The 13986-nt window shown below is 38.2% G+C and overlaps 1 protein-coding gene across 3 annotated transcripts in view; it reads right to left on the minus strand.

The window, feature by feature from the left end:
- The window catches only part of LOC121518679 (glutamate receptor 3-like), a 153483-nt gene that overhangs the window by 33655 nt on the left and 105842 nt on the right, over positions 1-13986 (minus strand). For all 3 annotated transcript variants that reach the window (XM_041801161.1, XM_041801163.1, XM_041801160.1), the window contains exons 8-11: positions 13419-13523; positions 9814-9921; positions 4649-4855; positions 1026-1399 (exon numbers count right to left, since the gene is read on the minus strand). In XM_041801161.1, coding sequence (XP_041657095.1) covers positions 1026-1399; positions 4649-4855; positions 9814-9921; positions 13419-13523 — 794 coding nt within the window. The remainder of the gene's footprint in view (positions 1-1025; positions 1400-4648; positions 4856-9813; positions 9922-13418; positions 13524-13986) is intronic.

The following is a 13986-nucleotide window of genomic DNA, read 5'->3' on the forward strand; positions in this document are numbered from 1 at the left end:
ATTTATGCAAAGTGAAGAATTTTTAGCTGATTATAAAACAGATTGAGATGAACACTAATGCCTCTTTATGAGCAATAAAATCAGATGAGTCTTCCAGCAATAAGACTGATTCATCTATCATTAAATGCCTGAAACCCCTGCAGTAGGATAGATGTGAGACTAAGACCCAGTCCTAACAGCATGTGAGTCAGATATTGCACGGTATGACACTCCATTCATTTAATATTTACTTCTCTGCCCTGTAAATTTCCATTTTCCCCTTGTAAATAAGAATGACAACTGATTCTTTAGTTTTGAATGTGGAGAAAGGAAGTGTAGTGCTTCGTATTGTTTTTGCCACAAATTGGAGCACAACACATTTCTATAAAAGATTTTGATACTATTAACTGTTGGATTAATTTCATCATGTGAAACCTCTTTTTGAATTTCATGTCCTTACTTAGAACAAACATTTTTACAATCTTCCAAAGTCCTGGATGAAAGGATGACGGAGGCAGGAATCCTTGAAGACATCTGGAGCCACAACAGTGATGAGAAAACAGAATGATGGATGGATGGATGTGAGGAGAGGATGACTGGATGGCCATTGTGTTGAGAAATCACACAACACCGTCACGGTGCTGCACAAAATGCATTATATGTACCAAGTTGATGACCGTAAAATGAGACATGCAGCAAAAACACGGTAGCTCTCCAAGAGTCATGAGGAATGGAAGCCGCTGCTTTGAGTGAAATGTAATGACCCCTGTGCATTTTACAGCCCTCAGCATGGTGGATATAAGTTATTTTGTGGATGCAAAGCATCTCTGCCAGCATGCAGCTTGAAAACAAATGGATGCAGTGAGAAAGAAATAGGAGGAAGGGTGCAGTGAAGTGAAGCATGAGGTCAAGTGGACAGCAGCAAAGCTCAAAATAACCTATATGCACCATGGCAGGATGGAGATGAAGCTACGCGTGGGACCATAAAATGCAGAGAGATGATGAGGACAACTGAGAGGTGGTGGAGAGTGAACACAACAACCAACCTTGGTGAGATATCGCATCCTTGCTGCATGAAGGCGCCCAGGGAGAACCACAGGCTATTAAAAATCCCAAAGTCGTTTGGAGGGTCTGGGGGGCTCTGAGGGTCTTTGAGCTCATCGTTCTCGTCCAGATGCCACTCATACGGGCTGAAGCGGCTCACCAGGAAGAGCACCACACTCACGCCAATATAGGCAAAAACTATACACATCCAAATCTCATAGGCCAGAGGGTCCAGGAAGGAAAACACCCCCGGCTTGGACTTTTGAGGCTTCTTTATCATAATGGAGATTCCCAAGCTCATAAAAGGCTTAGAGAAGTCTATCACCTCTTCTCGAACCAATGTTATCGTTAGTGGAGCCACGGCTATGTCAGCTCTCTGTGGAGATGAAAACAGGCACACAGGGAATTAGTCTTACAGAACAGACCAAACAAAGACTTTAATTAATGATCTATTAAGGAGCACAGAAGAAATATAATCACAGTATTTTCTCAACAAAGACAGGCATAGTGCTGGCATCAGGCAAAAACCTCATATGTACAAAAACACCACTTTTCAAGGGAAGTCAAAAACGCTGTGTACAAATAATTTCACTGGAAACAGCAATATTCAGCATCTTTTTGGCACTTTTATTGGTTTAAAATCTGTAAAACATTACTGACAGATGTAAAGGGTGACCAATAGCACTGATGTATAAAAAAAATTAAATAAATAATGAAAAATGGAGTTACACCATTTTGGCCTGATGCCAGCAGAAGGTATCAGTAATGCTGCAATGTAGAGGGGTATGAGGTCATGCAAGTCATCTGTTGTAGAAACTCTGAATAAGTATGACTCTAAAACACAACTTTCTACTCATGCTAAATCCATCAAACCACCTACCACCTTTGAATCAGCAAATTAACAGTTTCAAGTTATGATTCCTTGTCTTTGAGGTGGTGTGCAACAGCTAGGGGACGTTAGAGCTGAGCAGCTGCTAAACATTAGCTCAGCGTGTTACCAGAAGTTAGCTTGTTTAGGATAAAAATATCTCCCTGTAACAAAGTACTGTGGGAATTCAAATCAATTTAAAAACAAAAAGTTTTGGATTAATAAAGAGTGTCTTTGTTATTTTGCAGAGGAAAGGATCTGGCTGCAGACTATAGCTCTCAGATGCCCCATCTCGCAGACCGTTGCTGTAAGACATGGCATCTGTCAGGATGGAAATACATGCTAAAACTTTTTAAACAAAAAGGATTAAACTTTTGGTTATTTTAGGGTTAAGGATGAGGTAAGGTTAAAAACTGAAAACCTAACTTGCAAAACCAAATTACAAAATGTTTAATAAAGCCGCGTAAATAGTCTGCTTACAGGAAAAAGCTTGTCAACAATGAAAACATTTGTACTTTATGTAGCTCCGTTAGCTGTATACGCTATGTACATAGTCACATAGCAAACGTAGCAAAAGCTAAAGCTCACAAAGCTCAGATATATCTATAGCTTATTATGTGATCCAGAATGTCTGTTGGGGGTCAGGTAGAGGGGGACAGATACAGACTGAGTAGAAAAGGATGAAATTTTGTACTTAACAGCTCCAAATTGACCTCTACGCAGCACTTATTATCAGAAAGTTTCCATATACAGTGACTATGATTCCTACACTTTACAAATCAGTGTTTTTTAACAGATAAACCTGGTGTGGAGGCGATCAATATCATAAATTACTCAGTCCTACAGACAAATGAAGGAAGACAAGAGTCTTGAAGAGTCTTGTACTGAGCTAAGAGGCTAGCGTAGCCTGTAAGCCGTAAGCTTTAACTTTGTTTGCAGAAGCTCATGTTGCTAAAGCTATCTAAGCTACATTTACTTACATACTAGCATTAACTAGGTAGCTAGCATAGCTATTTTAGCTTTAGTTAAAGCTAATGAAGCTAAAGCAATCTTCTGTTTACGTATATACTTTTAAAACGGGTCTATGCAGAAGTTACCAACAGGTAAGTTTTTTTTAATAAAATGCTGCTTAGTCTGCAATGTTTGTGATGTAGTTATTTCATGAATTTAATGACCAGACTTTGTTTATGCATAAAGTTGAATAAAAAAAAATCTAAAACTGGAAATATGTTGTACCAGCAAATTACAAGAACTCTGTTCTGATAACGTCTCACAATAATGGTCTGTGAGAGGGGGCGTTAGAGAGCTACATTCTGCAGATGGACTGCCTTAGATGAACAGTGAGGGCCAGCTAGCTGAGCTGCCACTTATGCTAATGTAAGTGAAATTATGAAATGGGTATACTAAAACAGTGACTACAAAACAACACTTTGTGTTAGGATTTGGTTTTCTACTAAAGAACATAGTTTCCTCAAAAAAACTGCCAACTTACTTTTGTGGTTATTTCTGTTATATGACAGGTTGTGTGATGTAACCAAATCAGGTAAAAATATATAAAGGAAATTCTACTGCAATCCACAGCTGATTTTCTTTAATTGCTCAGCGATAATTACAGTAATTTTTTCATCACAGAGTCACAGCACTAAGCATGTATTTAAGTCCCATTGCTTTATAATTACATATAAACATAGCCAGGCACTCAGAATCTAAAGTGCATTCATCGAGTAAACAGATTGGACACAGTGGAAAGCAGCAGCTTGGAATATACTGAATAGCAGACCTGCAGTAAAGCCTGCAAGAGGAAATCTGCCATTTGAAAATGAGTCACTCAGCATTTGTGTTGGCTAAAGTCTTTGTCTCTGTCCAAATCTCCTCCATGAATCAAGCAGAGGGTTGAAAAAGACAGAGGTGGAGGAGCTTATGTAAGCAGACCATGAAATGTGAATCAGCCTGTTAAATTCTCTTCCATCAGATCCTCTGCAGCACCTGACAGCATCATCAATTATCAGCTCAGTGTGGTGACAAACGTCCTAGGGGAGGGAGGGACTGAATGCAAAAATGTAAAGCAGTATCTATATATACCTTATATTAGGCAAGCTTCAGTAAAAGTAGGCGTCTTTTCTTTGTTCTCATATTTAAAGTGAATCGCTCACTAATAACAGTGTGGATACAGAAACATAAGGGAGGTCATCTCTATCTGTCTGAGCTCTTAAGACTAGGTAGGCACTTTATAAAATAGTCATAGCAGAAGGATCTGCAGGTGGTACATTATGACCCTGCACTCAAATACTGTCTGCAAGCACATTGTTATGACGTTCTTCTCCGTTATTTGAGATTTTTTAAACATTATTTATTCATTTAACGCCTGAGCTCTCATAAAAAATAGAAAATCTTCCTGTTAAAGCTCAAGTGCAATTGAGCCATGAGATGCATGATAAAAAGAGGTCCAAATTATTTAAGACTTGAAAAACAGAACCTTCTTTGACCAACAGTAGAATGCATAAGCACATCTTTAATGCTTTAGATGTTTTTGTTGTTGTTTTGCATAACCATAACACTTAACTTTAATATTTTCTGTAGATGAAGAAATGAAGTTACTCTGTTGGCTGACATAAAGGGACTGAGTAGCTTGATTTTTACTTTCAAAAAGTCATTTTTATGAATCTCTTCTGTTTTGTGTTCTTTAACCTGAAGAGACAAGAGGGCTGAAACATGCAAAGATATAAATACAAGCTGCACAGACACTGTGACACTTACCCCATAAACCAGTTCTCCCACCATCCCATTCCACGTCTTGGTCTCGGGGTCTCTGGCTCCGTACTTCCCATCGGGAACTATCGACAGCTTATATTTTATCCCCACATGTTTGGCTATCTCAGAAGCTAAATCCACACAGTAGCCCTCATATCTGTCATTCCCATCCATTTGCATATAGTTTTTCTTGTACATCACATATGGAGCTTCCTGTTAATTAGACAGAATTTTGAGTTCATTGCAGAAAAGAAAACATGTACACTGGCCAGACCTCGAGGGTCAAACGAGGCCTTGATTTGGTTTCATGCAGACATGCTGGGGGCAACAAATGCACAGACGAAGGGGAACATTTAGAAACAGACAGAGCAGAGGCTAAAGGATCTAAGCAGCATCAGTTACAGGCACATTATCGGGGGGCTAGAGAAGCGGGCCGCTGCAGCAGTAAAGAGGACAAAAGGGCCGGCTGAGGAGAAAAAGCATCTGAAACATTTAAAAAAGAAGGCAAAGCGGGATGTCAGGACTCCCTCATGCTAACCTCATCCACTATCTGAATCAGTGGAAATAGGCGATAAGCGGGGGGTGCATGTGCTTTGCATCAGCGCAGCACAAAGAGCAGGACAAGTTGAATGGAGCATTTTTCCAGTTCATGAAGTAAACATCAGTGAGCACAGAGATCATTAAATTCATTCACTGAATATAAACATCTTAGAAGAGTAGCTGTATGACTGAGGAGAAAGTTATACTGGTTGAATTTTCCTTACTAAGTGTTACTCTAACATAATCTGCTGTTATATTTCACTATTCCACCTCACTTTTTTGCCTTTTTTTTCAATAAAAAAGTGTTTTTCCTCAAAAATGTTATTTGTTTTCTTAGATGCTCTCATGTCACCTTTAGAATAGAGATGGGCCGATCCATTTCATCACAGTTCTGATCCTGATACATGGGCTATGTACCAATACCCAATATGAATTCCAATATTTTATCAAATCAGAATTAAAATTCTTATTGTTTTTGGTGTCATTATGTGCAAGGTTACACAAAGCTCTAGAAATTTGAAACAGGATTTCTTATTCAGAACCCAAACAATACTAAAAACGCAAAAACAAAATAAAAAAAAACTTATTACCAGTGTATTTACCTGTCTGTGTGTCAGTCATCCCCCTCCCCAACTGTAAGCAGGGCTCAGAGAGAAGCCTTTGGTGTAAGAGAGGTATTACCAAAATAGTTTAAGAAAGGAAGAAGAAATTAATTTAGCCACAAAAAGAGGACTCATCGTTCTTAAAGGCTGTCCCAGAAAACTGCAGAAAAAAACAGTGGCAGCAACGTGACAGCTGTAGAGTAAGCATTAAGACATCTCTTTCTATTCATTCATACTCACTCCCTTATGATTGCATCTCTTCCCCTTAAAGCTGACATTTAGCACCACAGGTTATGTTTTAGAGGAAATTGTGATCTCACATTAACAATCTGCATTTTAGTGCGTTCCCTGATGGAACGCGAGACACTACCACATGCATTATAGACCAGTTAATAAACACACTATACCGAGGACTGAACTGCAAAACACAAGAGAAATCATCTGAAAAACTAAAAACAACAGACACTGATGCAGGGGGAGCAAGGGAGACAAGCGGAGAGTTAGCATGCTTAAGTCAGAATTACAAAACTTTTTAAAAGTCTTTCTGAGCAACATTAGCCAGTGAATTCTCTTGTTTTGGTGAAATCTATAGATCAAACGATTTCATGTTTGGCTTTATGTATGTTAGCTTTAGATAGTCTGGTCTGTAGATTTTACAGCAGCATGTTTACTCTAATGTGATTTGTGTTTAATATGAAACTACTCAGTTTTAAAATGTTAAAAGTAGCAAATTCAAGCTCTCTACAACGTAAGCTTTGTAGAGAAAATGGTGTTCCTTTTTCATTAAATAATTTTGTATTTGTAACAGAATTTTCTTGACAAATTTTTATAAATATTCTCCAGAAATCAGAGAATTTAGTATTGAATGCTCAAAAGTTTCTGGAGGAAGATCCCCAGAACCCCCTCTTATCTTATAGCTCTTATTGTGATTAAACACACCCTGTACTATTGTAATACACTAATCCAATTCTCTAACATCTGATCTATGAAGTTGCCCACTTAAAATGTTTTGCAGCCCACCCACATTTTAACAGGTCTTCACTGACAAAAAGCATTCTTCTGTGTTAATATAGTGAAACTGTTTTAAATCAGTTCAACACACCTGCAAATATTTGTTATGATGAATATCACCATTTGACATATTTATAAAATAGAGGAATTAAATGTACTAGAAATCATGAAATTTGGGCTTTTTAATCCAAAAAATGTCCTATATTATTTGGCATTACATAGACAGTATATTAAATAAAAATAATCCGCCCTGGTCCGATGTACTGGGACGTCTCACGCCTTTCATTTTAGACTGTTTGCCTCGCAAAAAGTGGTATTAATTTTTCTCAGTTCAGGCCTTTAAAAGGTCTTGAAAAGTCTTAAAGCTCCTTTAATCTGAAATCCAGACTTCATGTCTTAACACACTAGATATGATGTAATAAGATTGTTGTAAGGATGTGAGAAATCTGAGATCTCTGTGTGACTGAATTTTTTTATTAGACCGTCAGAGTCTAGTGGAGTCATTAGAGCAAAGTTGTTCACCTCTTTCCAGGCTTGGTTTAATTTGAGCAGGGCAAACATATGAGCCCATGACATCATCGGTCTTGATGGGAAATTACCCCGCCCCTCCAACGCTACAACATTATAAAATCACTGAGCAGTTCATCTCAATACAGTCTGTTGTTTGCTGATGTCACTGCCTTCATGGAAAGCTAACAGCCAGCTAAATGCTGTGGTATTGTTCATCGTGAGGTAAATTCCCCAAATCTTTAGCCACAGTGGCCTATGGGTCATTTAAAGTATCATAATGGAGAGATTTGTACCAGAAAACAGTACATTTAATCCCCAGCCTTTGTCTCTCTGCTCTGGCACAGAGCCAGGCAGCCAGGCTCTGATCAGAAGCATTTTTCTAAATCTGAGAGGATCGTCTTTCTCGTGAGTGGGTGTGTCATTTAACTGACACGCCCACATCATTCTAGAGCAGATTTACTGCCTCATTTTTCATGATTTTGAAGCTTCATTTTATACACTTCAGAATGTTTTCATGACTAAAACTTGGCCTGATGGCTCATTACAAAGTGGCCTGTCATACAACAAACCTAAAACACAAATTTTGTTTTTATCTGTTGACAGGGACTTTAAATTGGATTCTGAAAAGTTTGAAGGAACCCTAAAAAAAAAAAAAAAAAAAAGCCAGTAACATTTAAACAGTTGTTTAGGCTACTGTAACACGAGAGGTTGCAGCTCGTATTAAAGCCGCAGACAGGATGACAGAACATGGTCGCCTCTTGTTGTGGTGAATACCCTAGAGCAGCGGTACTCAACATTATTCTACCCAAGAGCCACATCGTCTGAAAAATACTTCTGCAAGAGCCACATTCCAAAACCGGGAATGTGATAATCAATCTATCCATAGTTAAAATATAGCAGTGAATTGGTGGATTACTGTGTTGTTAAAGGGGATGAAATGGGCTACATAAAAGTGTCGGTATAGTGTCAGAAGAAAGGATATTTCACCGATGATAAGCATATGTTTTTATTTATGTAAAAATTTGGCAGTTAAAGTCTGTGTTCTTTGTGTGGAATTAGATTTATTGATATGACTTATTGCAATAAGTCTACTGCTGACAGTTTTCACCTTTATAAAAGATTTTGGGAGGATTTTTTTTTTTTAAGTAAGCCTTAAAAGAGCTGCAACTGGTCACTAAGGAGCCACATGTGGCTTGAGAACCGCAGGTAGAGTATCACTGCCCTAGAGGGGGAGAACTTACCTTTGCTGTTATTACTGTGCTTCCCTGCTCTTTAGTGTTTGTCACATAACACTCTTTTACACTACAGTGACAACGCATGCCTTCAAACAAATTTGGATCAGCGCCATCAGTCCAATATCAGCTTCAAAAATAACATAAATATCAAACCCAATATCAATATTTGATCGGATCTGGCCCATCTCTACTCTAGGATGGGGAACTAGTGATTTACTCACAAGGCCTAAACAAGAAAATTCAAAAGTCACTTATATCACAACAAAGTCATCAACAGAGGAGACTCTTGTGTGATGCTTTTGTCATGTTTTACTCTATTTTTCAATCTTATCCTACTTTAATCTTCATTCTTCAATCATGTGTAATGTAATAAAAGAAAAACATGAAAGAATCACACTCCTGTAATAACAGGATGACCTTTCATTGGATATGAATATTTGCCTTAAAGTTTGTGGAAATGCAATGAAAGAACATGGCATGACTGAGATGTGTCTAAAATAACAGTCGTCTTTGTTCAAACCAAAGGCATGCCTAGCAGACAGAATACAATGCGATGGCACAACTTTTCTGTGTTTTTTCTTCCTGCCTGCTCATGAGGATAATGAGTTCCTAGACATTGAAATGAAAATGTATGACTATTACATTCTGAATTTGCCTATGATGAAAACATAATAGACAAAGTCAGAAGAAGCGAGAAGCCATGGTTTTAAATGTAAGATAAGGCGTACCTTATCTTACATTTAAAAATGGCTGATGATGACTAACCTTTAACTAACATCTAACTCTGAGCCTGTAATACTGGGAGCACTGGTTTTCAGATATCATATTTCACTGAGAAAAATGTAAATAAAGGGTTAAACAGCCAAAGGTTTGTAGCCTTTGGTTGTTTACATCCTCCTTGTGCTGCAGGTTTTCTTCTCCAGCTTCACTGATGGTTTACTTAATGAGAGGGAAACATGTTTACTTACGTATGTACTCAATATGAATACTATGGTGGCTATCTCTAACATTATCATTACTAAAGCCGTTATTGTGATGTCACTACTACAACAGCCCACTTTATAATAAAAAAACCAAAATGCTTTGGCACCCACACGGATACAGTTGAAACACTCTTCGTGAATCGACTGTTTCAACATGTAGTGAGTGGATGGAAAGCAACGCAAAACAAAATAATTCTACCCTCCCAGGACAGATTGCAACAATGGACACCTTGACCTTGAGTGGCAGAAATTCTCAAAGTGAAACACTTAAAACCTGCTTGAGAGTGTACCATAATAGTAGTGACCACAATTGTTCGGTTTTCCACAGAAGAGGACTCGTTGGTGACCTGCTGATCCATAATATAAACAAACTTTTCGTACTCATTCCAGTAGCCGATCTGAAAATGACACAGAGGTTTAGAGTTATTACAAGAAACAGCAGAAAGACGTTTTTTTTTTTTTTTTTTGCAGAGTAGAGCCTCCAAGTGCGTGTGAGTTGGTTGGCTCTATCTGTACAGCAGAAACAGTGTTGGCTCAGCCTGATGTGATCTAATAAAAAGCTTGTAGTGGTGCTTCTTACTTCACCTGGACTACACTTCAGCAGAGTAGGCGAGAGCTATTCCTGTCCCTGCAAATGTTCTCTTACATAATAAGAAAGCAGCCCAACAGAGCACTCGAAGACTGATAAAATTAAAACCAACAAGACAAATAATAGTCTGAATGTGCCTTACTGGTGTACTGTTCTATTAATACAAACTACACAGAACAAAAAAAGCCTAATCTGGAGCTGTGCTTACTCAACCTAGCATGATCACATTGTGTTTAAGTGATTTATTCACCCAAGAAGAAGAAAATATCTCCCACTTCTCTGTGATTTTATCACTCTGTGTTTGCATGTGCGTGGCCGCTGTCATGTATGTTGGCCTGTGAGCAGATTTATGTGGACAGTATGGGGACATTTCCTTTGGGTGTCATCTTCTGCGGGGGACCTTGTCAGAGTTCAGAGACATGGAGCTAGCCAGGCCACAAAAATGTGCCTGTCTATTTGTATTTGTTTGTGCCCTTTGCTTTTGTTGTGGTTTCATATTCTACGAACTGCAGCAAGGCCTCCATTATTTGGAGAAAAAACAATGTAAAGTTCCATCTGAAATCAGAAAAGATGTTGTAGTTTTTTCCCATAATTCACGCTTAAAGGTTTTTTGTAATCTAATCCAGATTTGTGCTTTAGTGGCAGTAGTGTACCTTTGTGGGCTATTTCAACGTTAGATTGCAACTTGGTCCTTTATCGTAGAACTGAGAGCTCAGGTAAAGCGCAGCCGCTGGGTTTCTCTTCAGTTTTTTTCGCTTATAGAACTAAACTTCCATTTTTTTGTCACTGGCCTGACTAAAAAAAAACCTACAAACTGTGTAAGGTAAGACCAAATTACAAGACAGATTGGTATTCTGGATTTAAAAAGGTTTTATGGTAAATGAATGACACAACCAAGTTCTTTGCTGTGTATTGGTTTATTCATAATGATCACACAGCCATACCAGCTACCTGAATTTGAAGGCCATGCAAACTTTTATTTAATGAAGTTTAAAATTAGCCTTACAGTATTTATTCGTTTCTTTTGTAATTTTTGAGTGGACCTGGAAAAGTGAGTTGAGAGGGTGCGTGCCACTTGTGAAAGTGTATGAGAGCCCCATGCCTTGCTGTGAAAAGCTGATAGCTTGTTGCTGCCAGTCTCAGGGACAGAGTTGCCTGTGTTGGCTTAATTGTAGAGTTTTCCCAGAATGCCTTTGGGCATTAGACACTTTTTACACCATGAGTGAAGTTGCTGACTCATTTAGAGTGGTCCCACCTGTGGGCAGCCACCAGGATACAAAATGAATGTGAACATGATGGCAGAGGACTTCCTGGTTCAGTGTGCACCTTTCGACTACTGTCACTGAAGTTGGCCAACCTTGAGTGGTACAAGTGTTTAAGGTTTAAGTTTGAGATAGAAATAAAGGAATATTTCTATGGATGAAGAACATGCAGCCTTCCAAAAGTTATAACATAGTGTTTTGAGTAGGATTTAAACAGAATTTTTACTCATAGGACATTTTCCACAGTGTGGTTACCTTGAGAAAGTTAACATACACGTATGTGTGAAATGAAGTTGATATAACTAAGAATGGTTAAGTACGTGCTACTAAACTCAAACCATTTTTCAGTTGCCCCTTATGTTTTAGATTTCATTAACTCACAAGGGTTTACTTTAAAATGTATTTCCACTACTTAAAAGCTTTGACATGTATTTTCAACTTGTTTGGTTTTACAGTGCAGGGTAAAGTAGACCAGAGCATTTTTAATTTGAAAGAACTCAAATCAATAAATACATTTTACTCAAAGGAACTGTGTTAATACAACTTGTTCGTTTGAGTTGGATAAACTTAATTCAATTGTGTTCAACTACATTAGTATTTTTTTAGTTTATCCAACAACTATCTTTTTCAGTGTAACAGTGTTGGAACAAAAAAAAAAAGAAGAGTCCTTTTAGCCTCAGATTCTCTGAGGGGAGGCTGGTCAGTGTCCGTATATGTGAGCAGCCTTGCTTCAGTAAACAGGCTAATAGGACTATGGATGGAGTGTTGTTAGTGTTATTGAGGACGCGGACTTTTCGGGAATCTAAGCTAACAGACATTGACAAGCTCTACAGCTGTCAGGATAACTAGCTAAATAACTTTTCTGTGCCAGTGCACGTCTTCCCATGTTGAGGCCTGTTAGTTTGCTCGTTTAACAAGCCGAGGAGCAGGACGAGACGTGGACACGCTTGAATTAAAAACAGGCACACTGTTTTTCTTTGTGTCTGAGACTGATATACACTAAATATGGCATAAAATTAAAGCTATTTATTGGTTGTGTTAACAAGGATTATACATTTCCTTCAATTTGGAAAAAGCAAACACAATGGGATTCAGTATGTTGTAGTGTGTGGTAAACCTTTTATTTCAGCAGCTCTTTAACGTTAAAAGTGAAAGTGAATAAAGGTGTGAACCTGTCTCACAAGAGCTGCTAACTTACCCTTTAGCTTCATCATTTAGAGTTTGCTATTCTGGGGGTGTTAGATGATTTCTTTGAGGAAAATGCTGAAAACTTTTAAAACATCACATTGAATGCAACGCAAAAACAAAACATCAACAACAATTCATCTTGGAAAGCCAGCCCGAACATCACTAAGGTTCCTTGACTCTGCAGTTATTTTCTTGTTGTCATTTAAAGTGATTTACAGCTCACTGAAGCATCAGCACCAGCAGTTAACACCTAATTGGACTGATGATTGGACATAATTGGACTCAGAGTACAGTCTGTGGTTTTACCATTAATTTCTTTTGAGTGGTAAATAAATAATATTTTGGAAACCCAATTTCCTCTAAATCATTGTCTTAATCTGTTTCTGCTAAATTACCATGCAGTAAATAAACCCCTGAGCAGCAGTATTGCCTTTTTAAGCTGTAACACAGCATTTAGATTGCTTTTCATTATGTAACCCAAGTTTGAGCCTTTTATCATCCAAATTACCACCCCACAAGAGTTTGTAGATTTAGTTTCTGTTTTCAGGCTTCCACCAACTCTTGTTGATGCTTTCCAAAATTAAAAACTCATTTGATATGAGAGCTCTCGTGATCTGGGCTGACTTTGCAAGACTTTTCTGCTGCCAGCTCCTCTCTAAATCAGACTAAACCTCACTGCTCCTGAAACATAAAGAAAAATTAAAATCAGTTTCCCAAAGCAGCTTTAAATGTGCCTGGATTTATATTAATAAACCCAAACATACTGCATTAATATCTATATCATATGCTAATCCTGCTTAGAGTATTTAATCACATATTAATTTAATTATGATTGATATTTCTGAGCTTCACTTACCCTCCTGGGGCCTCCAGACTTCATCTCGTACACATCAATAGTGTAATTAGATCGTCGGCCAAACGTGTCAAACTGGATGTTTCCTGTCATTCCTTGTACTGCCACCTGCCAGGTGAAAAAGGAGTGATTATAATATGTGTTTATGACATACAAGATGTGAACAAACTACACATGAAAGCATGCAACTGTATTAAAAATTAATATAGTATTAATAACTCATATAAAATGTAATAATGACAACTAATAATTGGAATTAATGAGGATAAACTGATGATCTGCCCCTTTGAACAGACTCCCTCCCACTGGGTCTGGGGGTTGTCTAGATGGACGGCAGATCATCAGTAGGTGACCCCGTCTGCCGGCTCCCTCCGCAGGGTCTAGGGACGACTGAAGTAGGGTACCTCAAACTCAAACAATTACAAAAGAAATACCGAAAAGAGGGGGTAAAAAACAGGCAAAGACAGAAAGATCAGAAAACACAAAGAGGAGGACTAGAGAGGGAAGGAAGCACTTTTTTTTTGCCATGTGGCCCATACACTGACCTTGGAACAAGTGCCCAGTTAAAATG

This window comes from Cheilinus undulatus, linkage group 12 (assembly GCF_018320785.1).
Source record: "Cheilinus undulatus linkage group 12, ASM1832078v1, whole genome shotgun sequence".
Classification (NCBI taxonomy): Eukaryota; Metazoa; Chordata; class Actinopteri; order Labriformes; family Labridae; genus Cheilinus; species Cheilinus undulatus.